The sequence below is a fragment of the Lolium perenne genome, chromosome 7 (genome assembly GCF_019359855.2).
Source record: "Lolium perenne isolate Kyuss_39 chromosome 7, Kyuss_2.0, whole genome shotgun sequence".
Lineage (NCBI taxonomy): Eukaryota > Viridiplantae > Streptophyta > Magnoliopsida > Poales > Poaceae > Lolium > Lolium perenne.
The window spans coordinates 117,778,103-117,792,879 of NC_067250.2; the positions used below are offsets into that span (position 1 = coordinate 117,778,103).

The 14,777-nt window shown below is 44.5% G+C and overlaps 2 protein-coding genes and 1 long non-coding RNA gene across 3 annotated transcripts; 1 reads left to right on the forward strand and 2 right to left on the reverse strand.

The window, feature by feature from the left end:
* Positions 1 to 999: 999 nt before the first annotated feature.
* Positions 1,000 to 6,889, reverse strand: LOC127323880 (uncharacterized). Its single transcript, XM_051351981.2, has 7 exons — positions 6,644 to 6,889; positions 6,463 to 6,518; positions 5,540 to 5,640; positions 4,854 to 4,926; positions 3,729 to 3,874; positions 1,518 to 1,578; positions 1,000 to 1,434 (listed from the first exon to the last, which is right to left on the reverse strand). Exons 1-7 carry the CDS (start codon positions 6,731 to 6,733, stop codon positions 1,371 to 1,373), a joined length of 591 nt encoding a protein of 196 aa, XP_051207941.1. The 5' UTR covers positions 6,734 to 6,889; the 3' UTR covers positions 1,000 to 1,370.
* A 12-nt stretch (positions 6,890 to 6,901) lies between these two features.
* LOC127323881 (uncharacterized) lies at positions 6,902 to 7,592 on the forward strand. Its single transcript, XR_007866025.1, has 2 exons — positions 6,902 to 7,053; positions 7,299 to 7,592. It is a non-coding gene; the product is annotated as an uncharacterized lncRNA (long non-coding RNA).
* A 524-nt stretch (positions 7,593 to 8,116) lies between these two features.
* LOC127323878 (DNA (cytosine-5)-methyltransferase 1) lies at positions 8,117 to 14,072 on the reverse strand. The gene is made up of 20 exons (XM_071824579.1): positions 13,519 to 14,072; positions 13,312 to 13,408; positions 12,181 to 12,288; positions 11,959 to 12,090; positions 11,785 to 11,884; positions 11,276 to 11,430; positions 11,132 to 11,197; positions 10,831 to 11,046; positions 10,672 to 10,730; positions 10,528 to 10,594; positions 10,112 to 10,441; positions 9,962 to 10,030; positions 9,799 to 9,885; positions 9,618 to 9,705; positions 9,371 to 9,492; positions 9,195 to 9,299; positions 8,923 to 8,966; positions 8,760 to 8,829; positions 8,567 to 8,670; positions 8,117 to 8,474 (listed from the first exon to the last, which is right to left on the reverse strand). Exons 1-20 carry the CDS (start codon positions 14,010 to 14,012, stop codon positions 8,315 to 8,317), a joined length of 2,673 nt encoding a protein of 890 aa, XP_071680680.1. The 5' UTR covers positions 14,013 to 14,072; the 3' UTR covers positions 8,117 to 8,314.
* Between the last annotated feature and the right edge of the window lie 705 nt (positions 14,073 to 14,777).

The following is a 14,777-nucleotide window of genomic DNA, read 5'->3' on the forward strand; positions in this document are numbered from 1 at the left end:
TCCTATTCACTGAGATGCTTTTTCCGATATGATTCCTAGTAACATGTGCATGCTGCAGAACAAATCTACACTTTTTACGAAATATGAACTCCATTGCCACATGCATAAGCGTGAGTGTTCTGTTTAGCTAAATGGACAAAAACATATTATTAGTGAAAAAAATACATTAATGTCGATTCTCTTGGAAACATGGGCATTAAAAAGATTCAGTATCAGTGTAGACGTGAATATTTCGCTTGGGAAGTGGGAACCCATAATTGATACAGTATATTCCAATGTGACAATTGGAAGCCCTGATATCATATAGGTACACTTCGTCGGAAATTAAATTAGGAAGCACACATTTCAATTGCAAAACTAAGAAAAAACAGAGCAGAGCAAAGCTAAGCTAAGCTAAATCAAAAAAAAATTGAGAGAGAAAAGCTAAATCAAATCTGAAGACAGGTGATGCATGGCAAGTGCAAGTGGAGAATCACCTCAAAGAATGCCCAAGGGGGGACATGTGAACGCAAGGGAGAAAAACTTCCCACCAGGGTGAGATGCTCACATCACAGGGTCCAAGCAAACAGCAATCAAAACAGGGGGCTGGCCTGTGCTGCGCACGGTGGAACAAGCACCAATGCACCATGCAATGTCTCACTCCCAGTGTTGGTAGCAATGTGCTTTCCTCACACAACAAGAAGGGACAACTGGAAAGTACAGGAGCACTTCAACAGACCAAACCAAACCACCCCAGGAGCCAACTTACAGTCGCATGAAGATAAGAACGGCTAGCTGCAGTTTCAGGTGCTCCAGATTGCAAGTTGAAGCTTGCCATGGATCGATGTCATGTCACGCAGATGCACCAGAATAATCGACATTGTTGGTGACACAGTGTTGGAACCGGGAACAGAATATTGTGTGATAATATACTGGTGCCCTGCACATGAAAGCGTTCGGCAGAGGAGGAATCGGAAAATATGCAAAGATTGGGGGTGTGATGCTGACGCAGGTAAAAAGTTGAAAACACCTCTCCTGGGGAATCATATCATATCAGTATCAGTGTGCTGGCCCAAAAGATGGGAAAATACCCATAGAGGTCGAAGTTAGTAGTTACCCTTCTACACGAACCAGACTGGCTTTGCTGTATTAACATCTCTATTGGTTTGGGATTGTTGATGGTTACTTGCTTTAAGAAGAGCATTTACTAGTACTTATTAGTTATTTAACTGCCCAGTAATCTCATAAGGCGTTCTTCAAGGGTAGTGGCCACTTGCCAGGAGTTTCATGCAGCCAAATGAGGTGCCTACTTCTTAAAGGTTTCACCAGCAACAGAAAGAGGATTGCACCTCGGCAGAGGATGCAGCTGTGAAAGATGGAGATATTGTCTTCTAGGTGCCCCTCTTCTCTAAGCAAAATTTTGTTGGATCTGCAAATAAACTTGTAAACGGCAACCTGGCAAACAAAAGGCAAATGGTTGTTACAACGAATTCCAAAACACTATTCGGCAAAAAACACAAACAGAGACACAATTGCACCTGCTCATTCTGATGGTCTCAGACTGGATAGTAATTTCTTCAAACATGTCTCCTGTCAATTCTGTAAGGGAGTGGTGAAAATGGAGAACATAAGGTTACATACGCAGCTCCACTGAGAACGCAGAAGGACGGAACTAACATTTAAATTTAACTTATGACAAAGATTATCTGGCGAACCATACAAAGTTAGGCACGCATATAAAATGGACTTTACGAGACATTGAGAATACCTATTGCGGAACTCGCCTCTCCCCTTCACGAAAGCAGAGCTCCGCCAGCCTCAGATCCCGGCGACCCAGGGCCTTCCCAGCGTCTCTCACCCCCTCGCCGCCGCCAAGGGGCACGGCAGGGCAAAACCCGGGCTGTGCCGGCGGAGACCGGGCCTACTCCCGGTGGCGGTGCTCCCTCTCTCCATCTCGTGGCGGCGTTCTGGATCTCCGGCGGTGGCTCGGCGCGACTACGAAGGAGATGGTGGCTTCCTCCATCCGGCGGTGCTGCCCCTGCATCTGCAGCCAGGTCCGTGCTCGCTGTCATCGGGTCACTGGAGGCAGGCTGGCGTGACGGCGCCCGGCTGCGTTGGCTTCCTGGCACCGAGGTGGTGCCAGCGGCAGCAGGCTAGGCAGTGGTGGCAGTGGTGATGCCAGTGGTGGTCGATGCCCTTCTCCTACGGCGGTGTTCCTCTCCTCTCGACAATGGTGGCTAAAGCCGGCAACTTTCATCTTCGTCCAACATCTCCAGTCCAGCTCGGGCGCCATTGGCGTCTCGGTGTATGGCCGGGGAGAAATCCCTGCTCGGCAGTGGACGTATCTGACCACGGCGGCGCCTGCGGGCGTCGTTTCCTTGTTGGAGGCGTGATCATGGCCTACATCGCGCCTTCCCTCGCCTCGGTTGCCGGGGGAAACCTTTGGTTCCGTTCGCCGGAATAGGCGGCAGCAGCAGCACGGTGTCGTTATCTTCTTGAAGACGTTGTCTAGGCCATTTGGGGAGAGGCCGATGCAACAGTTGGAGGTTGGGGCAAGGTGAAGTGCTCTTGGATTTCTGCCCAGGTCCTGGGTTTCCGGGGCGCAATGTACGGCATGGTGGATGCATCTTGGTCGACATCTTACCCGAGTCCGTCAGGACCCTGCCTCCTTATTGCAGTCACATCTAAGCGCATGAGGGGAGTTAAGTCGGTCCGGGTTGCCTTGGAGTCGAGGTCGAGCTTCGGTGGTGTCTTGCTTGGTTCATGACGCGTTCCTGAAGCCGTGTTTTCCTTCTCCTTGCCATTCGTGGTTGGATGTTATGGCAAGGCGGGTCGTTTATCAGCGGGTTTGTAGCGGGTGTGTCATTTTCCGCTTGGCAATGTATCGTAGTGTATGTGTGGAGTTGTAGCCTTCTTGGCGGTGTACCGGTTGTCTTGGCCTTTCTTCTATATGATTAATACAGCTTCCAGGGTGTATTCTTGAAAAAAAAATGGATTTTACCCAACAGAGGTGCTCCGCATGCGTGTGCCTATGGCGTACCACGCGGGGTTGGACATTCAGATAATTGGACAAAGGCAGCACAATGTTATAGAGTATCAGACCATGGATACATGGGCAGGGGACATCTACTACCATAGCCAATTTACACCAAGTTACACTAGCATATAATTATGGTCCTTGTTGACCGCCAACGTGGGATTTCTAGTTAATTCTTTGGACAGAAATTGCGCATGAATGTGCGCGTCAAAAACAGGGCATGGGATTTTTAGGTGGTGGACCATGGCAACTTGCCACGTGGCAGAAAAAAGTTGCCATCCTACAAAATACAAGGGCTGACGATTTATTCGCTCCGGGAGAGTAAAAAAACAAACGTTCGGTCGATATAAATTTCGAATTATTTTGGCCAAAGCAATATCATAAGCCTCTGCTTGCCCAAAATACAGAACATCTATCTGGGTTAACCAATGATGTATGTTACGGATGCATCTTGAGACCAGAATCTTGATTTCAGTCAATTGTATTTTCAATTCAATGAATCCTACAATAGAGATGTCTCTATCTTCCATCCTCTGCTCCCTTCTATATATATGATGAGAACTAGCATCAAATCAAATTCTTAGAGTAGAGTTTTGTTTGTAATAACTGATCATGAATATAACCCAAGAGACACGCTTTAATTTCAAAATTTCAAAATAAAAGATGATCTGCTACTACTCAACAGGAAATGCCAGGTGGAGTGAGGTAGTACCTTCATCAAAAGCCTCGCCAGAAAAGTATTTAGCCTTCAAACGTGCTGCAAGCATACCCTGGTATTTGTTGACCTTCTCTTCATGATCCAGGTATTCCGCTTCTGTAATAAACTGATTCTCTTCATGGACCACGTCTTTTGCTTCTCTAATACAATAATTTTTACTGTTAGTTTTCATGATTTATCACAGTGACTAAGCAACAACTAAGCTCCATAACAACCATATACGTGTTCACGAATAAAAATCATTTGACTGAAAAATATATGTTAAGAAAACCAACAAAACTGTTTGGAAGATGCATCTTCATTTAGCAGTTTGAAATAAGGGTTTGTTAAAATGGAGAAACCGATAACAAGTCAAGAACAAAGTAGAAGATAACTTGTAAAATACAGAGTTTATCCCGGATGTGCTAAATCCTTGCCATGTATGAACTCGAAATAACCTTTAATGTGACAGCAGAAAAACAAGTCAAGCAAAAAAGTCTCCTTGCGACTCATATTATGATGCCTTCAATATATTATTCTTTTTGTTATGAGTAGATGTGATTATAAAGTTGAAATATCCTCCCAGAAATAGCAAATAAATCCTCTTGTGGCATCATTTGCTTGACAAAGCCTGAACATTATGGCCATTCCGAGCAAATAATAAGGTTCCTCAGAAGAATATGTTGAACTCACTGGCTCTGCCTTTCTGTAAACAGCATTTCTTGCACTACGAATTTTCATAAAACCAAATGAAAAGACAGAATAACAAAACCATCTCTCACACTTGCCCTTCATTTTCCCTACGAACTATTGTTGTCGGTTAACGAAAGCTATTTTTCAGTCCTTAGAAAAAGTCGTTTTGACATCATGCCCAGGCAAATTTAGTCAGCATTTGGGTGATGGAGATTGTAAATTGTCATTATGTTCCAACTCCTGAGTAATCACAATGATGTCTTCTCACCTCCTCCAAGTTTTCACTGAGAGGAAAGTGTGCTTGCTTATAACATTGAGAAGTATTTAGCAATAGAGCTACAAAACCAAAAGTTGTAATTCTCGACAACGATTGAATGAACACGAAGCACGCGTTGCAGAAACAATGGTATGTAAACAAAAGATCAGGGAGAGATAAGTGAGAATTACGAGTTGTTGGCCTGAGGATGTCTGGACCTGGACTGCGGCACAGCTGCGCAATGGGGCCGAAGGCTCCTACCTCCTGGGAGGACGGCATTTTGGTTCATTTCAGATTCAACAGTTGAATATTATTTGTACATGTAGAATGAAAACTCCGCTAAGGCTCGTTTGAAAAGCATGATTTTTATTAAAAGGAGTCCAATTCTTGTAGGGGGTGCGAAAACTCTTGCATTCATGACCTATACAGTTAAGTACCATTGTTGACAACAAAAATGTGTTGACACAAAGATTCACCATACAAGATATCTAATGCGAGTATATATATCCGATAGTACTAGTCCGATGCTATTTTTCATATATTAATATATTGTCCTATGCGTTCAGAATACTTCATCTTTCAACTGTGAGCATTATGTAAGCAAGTGTACTCAAAGCATTCACTCCTACATAGTAATCCAGGTGTCAACTCTAATTTTCACGGATTTGTTGGTCCAACGTAACAGGGAGACAGAGATATGTTTTGGTTTTCCTTCTGCGTAATCCAAATACCCCAAAAAAGTGTGTGCTGACAAGGCTTTAATTGGAATATAAACTAAAACCATCTCTCAATTCTAAATCACTAAATTTCAATGGGGTTTTAATACGATTGGGATGACTTCTTTATTAAAGAACCAACGCAATTCCCACACCAATACCTTTATCAGAAGCCTTGATAGAGTATTTGTCCTTCAGATATGCTGCAAGCACAGCCTGATATTTGTTGACCTTTTCTTCGTGCTCCAGGATTATCGCTTCTCTATGCAGAATTGCAGGGTAATAGAAAGCATGTTTATTATCAGAAACTATATGACTTCTCCCGGTGAATAAAAGACTTAACTCCACAAGAGCCATGCAGAAGTTCATTACTAAAAAGGATGCTGTTTAAAAACACAAACAAAATTCTTGGAAATATACATTTTCATCTAGCAGTATGTAGTACTAACAATAAAAAAAGGGGTTGGTTACCATGCATAAATTGAGAACGATATAAGAAGTAAGGAAGGAGCTGACTTGAAAATACCAATAGGACGAATGGCTGTTGACGGTGGAAAAAATTTAGTCGGAAAAGAGGAGCTAAGAAGGTTCCTCAGACGAATATTTTGAACTCACGGGATCTGTTTTTCTGCAAACCTCTTTTCTCCCGCTGCAGCTTAAAAAAAAATCAAACGAAAGGGCACAAATTTATTTTCCCTACGAATCATTCTCGTTGGTTCACAAAAACTATTAGTTTAGCACAATGCCTCTAGCCCTCTACCCATGTGCACACACAAGCACATCACTGCAATGAAGCGTAGTGTAGTGTAGTGTAGGTAGCAATTTGGCGATGACGCGTTTAAGCTTTGCTCGTTAGCTCATTGCCAATGAGTTCCAAGTCCCAGAGAATAGTCCTAGCTAATCCAAAAATGACGGTTTGCTCTCCCATTTAAGATTGAATCATAGCAAGCACTCGAAGGATACCAACAGAGAGCTGCTATAACGGAAACTCGTCATTCTTGACGACAATTGAGCAAACACATTGCGCGCGTCGCAGAAACAACTGGTGAGCAAACGGGAAAGAAGGGACAGGTGTGAGCATTACAAATTCTCGTCCCATGGAAGCGAGGGCGCGGCCTCCCGCGCGACGGTTCGGACCTCCTGTGAGGGAATAGATCGGAAACACCAGTGGTTCAGTGAGCTGAGCAGCGAGGCGAGATGAACGGAGACCATGACGGAAGAGTCATAGAGAGATGGCCGGCAGGACCGCAGGAGGGAGGCGGTACCGTGAAGGGGTGGCGCTCCGACGGCGTGGTGCGCATCGCGGACGGTGGCGGCGGAGCGCCGGCTCTCGGGACCAGCCGGGAGGATGCCATTCGGTGGCGACCGTGCTGCCAATCCCGAGAAGGAAAGACAAGGTTTAACGACGAGTTTTCGTCCAGTGGTTCGATTTAGATCGGACGGCTTCGGAAATTTGCAGTGTTGCGAAAAATAACAAATTGGCAAAACACCATAATTGGGGCTAGGGTTAAGCCCTGAAAATGGTCACCGCTTTGACCGACCAATTCTCACTCTCGCTCCCCTCAGCTCACTCTCTTTCGGCGCTCCAGGAGCGAAGAACTCGACACCGCCACGTCGTGTCCCATCATGGTGTCCTGGAGCGATGAAATCGACCAAATTCAGCTGGGGTGAAGAGGTCAGTGTGTCTGGGCTAGGGTTTTCAGTTGGGGGAATGGGGATTTGTTATGAGTTTTGGTCGATTTGTTGTCTGATGGTCCGGCGGTGTACACCTTGGCTGTATGATCCCGATTATTGTGGTAATGGGGATTCCAGTGTGTTGTTTTGCTGCCATGAATTTGTGCTCCCTCATTTTAGATGTCAATTTATTCCTAAATGATTATGGCTATTGTCGTTATGTTGATCCTGAGTGGCATGCTCCAGTGAAGAGGACATTGAGAAATTTTTGGAACAATTATGAAGGGATATTGATCTGAATCGAGAGCTCAAAGAAGAAAAGAAGGAAACAAGAACAACGTCGAAGGTAGAAGAGAAAAGATAGCACAGGAAGAGAAGATGGAGCTAGAGCTGTATCTTGCTGACCATGTCACAGCAGATAACCAAACTAAGTCAAAAATTTGGAAGATGCGGAACATGGCGCGGCTACATAGGATTGTAACACTAAGTCTGTATTTATGTTCAAATCACCCACTTTACCTTTGAATTACTTCCTACGCCTATTTCATACTACCTAACTCTCCAATTTAAGTTTTGCGTGACTTAACTGGCATAAAATTCATCCAGCAACATAAAAACATACTACAAGATATCTGGAAACAAGGATCATGTAGAAGTATGCATACCGTTCGATGATTTTAGAATTGCATAGTTTAGCTGTGAATGATCAACAAATAAGTACAAAAAAATCAAACAACATCGGACCGACTGCAATAATAAAGACCAGCCTGTACTACAATTGAACCAATACATTAGCAATGTATGAGAACTAGTCAAAAAGAATCATGTTAAGTTCCACATAATGTTGTATAAGACCAACTGAAATGGTAAACAGCAGCCAGAACTACCACTAGAACACTACACCAGCAATGAATAATACTTCTATGTGGAATCAAGAATAAGGTTCTGCACAACACTCCTTGATTCAAGCCTTGAATAGTTAAACTGCCAATGATTCATCCAACAAGCACAGAAAATCACACACAATATCAGACCAAGTGCAACAATAAAGAGCAGCCAGGGACTTCCACTGGAACATTACACTATCAATGAATGGTTCTACATTTATATGGAACCAAAGATAATGTTTAACCAGCAACGAATGTTTGGAACATCACAATGACAGTACTACAATACTCAATCAATCAATTCTAGCAGGGAGCAGCATTTTGATTCCAGCAACAACACATAATCAGACCCAGCAGAGGGGAAAGCTCTCCATTCTAGTGCTCGACTACCTCATTCGGTCTGACATAAGTGAAGCTCTCAGGCAGCACAAAGAGCGGATCAGTTCCCTCCAGCTGACCCTGGTATGCCCGACCCAGAGAGTAGCCCAATGCTCGGGCAACTGGGACTGCCACCGCGTTGCCAACTTGAATGTACCTGCAAGCATCAGTCAAGACAGGTAGCAAACGTTCAGTTTCGGTTCACAGTTTACAAACAAAATATGATTGCAGTAAAATAGAAAAACATACTTTTCCTTCATTGGACCATACATCCTGTAGTAATCAGGGAATCCCTGCAGCCTGGCGTTCTCACGAACAGTCAAAACCCGTGCCTGATTCGGGTGCAGTATAATCTACAGGCAGCAGAACCAATACATTCAGAAAAGAAAAAACTCAACCCAAAACATTACTGTCCAGAACATTAACTTATGCGAAACCTTACCTGGTTATGAGGCTCTGCTCTCGTCACCACAGTAGGAACTGTCTCATCCCACCACAACCGACCAAATGGCCTACAAAACCATCATAGAGCATCTTGTGTAAAGAACAGCTGTAACAACCCTGTACATTTTAAGAAAAGAATGCCAGGAATGGTTGGCACTTACTTCGGTGATCTGCCTTTTATGAAAGACATTGCGTAGTCAGGTACCTGGCCACATGAACAGCCCAGCTTTTCAGAAACTTATAGTTATAGAACAAATATCTTGATTCAGTAATAAAATGTCAGAGAACATAATAAATGCAACATGGTCTGTTTATTTTTCATGCTACTCTCACTGGTCCTGTTGTCTGATATGTAGCAACATATTGTGACATGTGACAGAAAATCATGCACCATCATGGAAACATCATTAGAGGTGTTAGGTAGAACACTTACCAATGGTTTTCCAGACTTCAGGTAAACCCGCTTAATCTTGGGATCAAACTCCACAATATTATTTGCTCCTACCATGACACCTGTCAGGTCACGGAAGTTGGCTCCCTGGAAAACAAAATTCAGCAAGGTCGCACAAGGGAGAAGAGAAAACAATGGGCAAAGAAACAGTCACATACTTTCTTTACAGGAATCTGCAAGACTCGGTCATGGTCATCTTGGTTTAGCCTCAAGGGCTGGTGATCTAAGAGTTTGCCTTCTTCAGGACAAGTGGTATCACCATATGAAAAATCCAACATATCTGGAACAGCAAAACTAAACTCACTACACAGAAATAGAATTGAGACTAAACACACAAATGCACATGGAAATGCCTTTTGGGAAACAAAAAGTGAAATCATTTACTAATAGAGCTATATGCGGTACCTTTACGACTAAGTCGTATATAGCACTGAAATTCAGTCTTGGGTGGAGCACCATATTCAATTACCTCGTGAGGCTGATAGTTCTCTACCTGCGAAGAAGACATAAGATTCGATGCAGAAGGAAGGACTGATTAAATATATATGGTAAGCATTTTTTTGCGGAAAGTATAGTAAGCACTTGCCTTTGGCAAATCTGAAATTGCGTCACCAAGAAGCAGAGCTTTCTTCAATGTTGGCTTCTGAGTTTCATCATATGCCACAATGCTTTGCTGCACACAAATACAAGATGGTGAGCAGATTTACACTTCCCCCATTTGCTTTGGCTAAATTTGGGGCTGCACTTACAGAGAAAGCATTTGGAGCCCCACCACGAACAACTACATCATGGGTAGGGAGAGGATACTTTGGCAGCACCTGCCAGACCAAATGCACATGATCACTGATTTAGGCAATATATGTAGCATGAATTTACAGTGGCGAGGAACAAAAACAAACCAGAGAAGGTAGAGCTCCCCATAGAAACACCCGCATTCTAAACTGAGGAAGCCCATAACAACCAGCTACCATCATACCAAGTCGGGCTTGGTAGTTCAGCGCAACCAGGCGGCTCAATGCATATCTGCCAAGATAACCATCGGCAAACTTCAAAATGTCCACAACATTTTCCATAAGCACAAACTTTGGTTGCAGGTAGGAGACAATGTCCATGTATGTGACCATTTGTTGGTTTTTCTCATCCTTTAATGGGTCATTGTAATTCCTAAACCGGTTGAACCCACTAATGCCTTGGCAAGGTGGACCACCACAAATGACATCCACATCACCCTTTGAAATTTCACAATAAAAGTAAAATGAATCAGCAAATCTTGAATTGAGCTGAATGATAAAGCAAAAGAAAAGAAGAAACTCACAGGCAGTGGTAAAATGTTGCGCTTGTGCCCCTCTTGTACAAATTCTTTAATTTTCAGTGGGCAATCACTAGTTTATGAAACAAAAATCAGTGCACTGAAAATCAAAACTAACATGCATTGAGCATACAGCACATATATACAAACCTTAGGTTTTCGATTGGCTCCCAGGTATCCTCCTCTGGTCCATAGCCCTTCCATTGCACCTGCAAAACAATATTACATGAACTGGTCTATGCAGAAATTCCAGAAGTACTAGCTCTACACATGAACCACTAAGACTAGCAGAAAATTTTAGGCAAGTACCTTAAAATAGATACCATTCTTCCTCCCATTGCCACCATAGCAGATCTCAAGTAGCTTTTCGACTACAAATTCATCTTTTCCAAGTGGCTCACTATCGTCATCATCCTCATCAACAGGACTTGTTGCATCAGAATCAGGGCTATGAACATACTTGTTACAAAGAACTGCCCATTCCTTAAGAAGGGCAAGGAAATCCTCAGCCTTCTCATTCCGAACCTACACCCAGAGGACAGAAGAGATTTTTTGTCAGCTGTATGGGAAAAAAATCCAAGATGCAACTTCAATAGGTCTATAGCCGCACCTCTGTTCTGGGATGATTGTACTTGAGGCTTTTGCATGCATAACTGTTCAGGTCTACAGCCCATTTCTACAAAGCAATAAAGAATATAATCAGTGCTTGGGGGTATAACATACACTTTTGAAAATTATTGAGCACACTAATTACCGTAACAAGTTTCAGGCCAGCAAGCGCTGCACCCAAGCACAGCCCTGTGGACATACCGCCACAGCCGGAATAAAGATCTAGGAGTGTTGCCGTTCTTTCTGGTGTACCACTCCCCGAATCAGCATCCGAAGAAATACCAGAATTCTCATGGACATCTACAGAAAATGCAAATCACATAGTTAGGCTAACCGGCTTATGAAACTGTATCTCTTTCAATCAATGATGTAACTGCACTGCTTGGATAAAGACAAGCTGCTTGCTTTGAGTAAAAAAAGAATCTTGGATTTAATTGAAGCTGTTGGCACAATTAATATTTTAAATAATGCATGCATGGAAATAGAAGTTAAATTGTTTGGATTTTAAGAATATTGCACGCAACAGTTACAAATGAGGGCAAATTACTTAAACATGTTGGAAGAAACAGCAAGAATGTACAGATGGCAATGACTAGTTTGCGTAATTGCATTACCCTAGGTAAACCACTTATGTAAGCTTGCAGGAGCTATTACCTGACGGGATATTACCAAATGTGGAGTAGGCGACAGAGTACGACATATCGTAGTATAGCTCAGTATCAGCCACAAGTTGAGCCTTAGCTTCCGGGTCCATCTGGAATGAAGGGAAGCGTATAATGAGAAACAATAGATAAATGACACAGCGGAGATTTGAAGAAGGGCACTTACATTTGGATCAACATATACTATCTTCACCTTTGAAATGAGGCAATCGAGCTCATTATCATTCTTATCCTCAGAGAGAAAAACACGTTTTGGATCATGCTGATGATCATCAACAAATTTCGCTCTCGATATGACCTGCAGGATAAATATTAACGCTATTATTAGTTCTACTCTCTACATGTAGAACAGTATACTATCACAATACAATACTCAGCCAGTACTCACGGTATCCTCAGGTCGAAAAAACCAACGACAGGTAAAATACTTGCTTTTGTTTGTGCCCTCAAATAGTTCTGTTATTCGTCCGATATAGTCCGCTTCGTTTTCTGCAGCCTACGAATGGTAAAATGAATCACAACAGTAGGATAGAGCATTAATTAGTACAACATGGGAATAAATATGAGAGTTCAACTATATTATTGGTAAAAATTCTTCCAAGTGAGTAAACAATGTACAAAATTTAGTTAGAGTAAGTTCTGTGAACTTTAACAAGAGTCAAACCAAAGACATATAATTACTATTATCTAAAATGCACTTAAACAGGTCATGGATAAATTGAATATAAGGTTGAAGCTCAGGACAAGGTGTAATCAACAAACAGTAGTCTATGCAAGTTAGGTGCAGAGTTAAGCAGCATGTAGAGCATTCACTATACAAACAGAAAAATCAGAGCGCAAGCAATGATGAGGGCATCTTGTAAGAAAACAGAGATTGTACAGACTAGTTACTCAATTTGAAGAAACAGTTTTGAAGCAAGCAAGAAGCTTTATTCACAGAATGCAAGCGTGTAACTCATGGCATGATGCAAACAGTAGACACTCTATGCAAAAGGATCCTTTATCTTGCAGACAGAAAAGTCAGAGAGCAAGATATGCAGAGTCCAAGTAAACCATGTAAAGTTGCGAACAGTCAGTTGAGTTATTAAGTTCCACGGACTTTAACCAGAGTCAAACTGAAGGCATGTGGTTTGTATTATTTAAAACGCACTTGAACAGCTTGCAGTTAAACTGTATGTATAAGCTTGCAGGGCAGACTAATTAAACAAACACTACTTGACGCAAGTGAAGTGTCAAGTTAATCAGCACTTAGCAGATTGATTATTATACAAACAGGGAAAACAGCACATGAGAAATGGGCAGCATTTTCTAACAAAACGCAAATTTAACAGACGACATACTCCATTTCAATCTGCAATGAAACATTTTCAATAAAGCATGGGGCTTTTATTCTGATATAAGTCAAGCCTGTAGCTCGCGTTGTGATGCGAGCAGTCGCCAGTCGATGCAGGTGGAGCAGTTGTGTCGCAACCAGAAATGTTACTAGAGAGCAAAAGAAAAGCTGCGTAGAGAGCAGTACCTGCACATAAACGTCGTCGTCAAGCGCGTAGACGATCCCGTCGACGACCGCGCAGCGGTAGTGGCACCGCGCCTTGACCTCCTCGTCCTCATCCGGCCTGCGCGACACGACACAAGAGGGGAAAACGTTCATCAGCACTAAAATCACCAAGCGCAAAAAAAAAAAAAAACAGATCTGGAACGGGAACCGTGGGTAAGGACGCGTTACCTGGCGGTCGCGGCGCGCTGGTAGCGCTTGGGCCACTTGGAGCGTGCCTCGTCGGCGGGGAAGGGCTCCCCTACGAACTCCGGGTCCTTGTCACCACCGCCGGCGCCGGCCACCTTCCTGGCCTTGGTCGGCTTGGCGACGCGCTTCTTCGCCGCCGCCTGCGCGCCGTCGTGATCTCCCGCGGCGGCCAGGTCCTCCTCCTCCCCCAGCGCCAGCTCCTCCTCGTCCGGCTCCTCGCCGCAGACCTCGTCTTCCGCCGGCTTCTCGACGGCCGCCGCCGCCTCCTTCTTCCTCGGCGGCTTGGTCGCCTTCTTGGGCGGCTTCTTGGCCCCCGAGGACGACGAAGCCCCCTTGCGCGGGCGCTTGTCCGTGTCCGCCGCCGCCGGCGCGTCCTGGTCGAGGTCGGGGTCGGCGACGGCCTTGGCGGTGGCCTTGCGCTTGCGGGAGGAGGCGCGCGCCGGCGTGGCGGCGGAGGACGGGGAGCTGGGGGCCATGGCTGGTTGGCCGCTAGGGTTCGGGGCAGATTGGGTTTGAAAGTGGGGAGGGGGTTTGGGGAATGGGAGGGGAGAGGGCGGGGCGAGAGGGGTTTTACAGCCGAAAGCAGCCCAACGGGCGGGAGACGCTCGAAAATTTCAGGACGGGTGAGCTGCCGAGAGCCAGTGAGTTCGCGGTGGAAACGCGCGGTCCACGCGGTTGGTGCGGGTGTGGAGGGCGAGTCCAGGGACGGCGCACGGGATCTGGAGGGGCGCACGGGGCGAAAGGGATAGGGGTGGTGCGCGGGGGAGGGCGGGACGTTTGAATTTTCGGGTGGGTTCGAGTTTTGTTGTGTACCCACCGGGCATATGTTCGTCTCTCTATTGGGTGGGACCTCGGGACAGGGTTTGCAGTAGTAGGGCGTGACACTGTGCAGATCGTTTGGGTCGGGAAAAAAAAGGAAAGAAAAACATTGGAGATTCCTTTTAAGGACATCTCCAACCGCGCGATCCAAACGAACGCGCTGGGCCGTCCGTTTTGGAATGTTTGGATAGTAGTAGCGTATAATCGGAGAAACACCAAAACAAAAGAAAAAAAGGAAAATTTAAACGAAATTTGATTAAACATATGCCCTATTTTCGGCAGATTTGTACATAGCCCTATTTTGGGCAAATAACTAACAAAAGAAGCCCCTATATGGGCTTTTAAATTTAAACTAAAAACCCTCTATTAGGGTTTGGTCGGCGGCGCGGTGGCCTAGCCCCTGTGGGCGTCGTCTGTGTCGT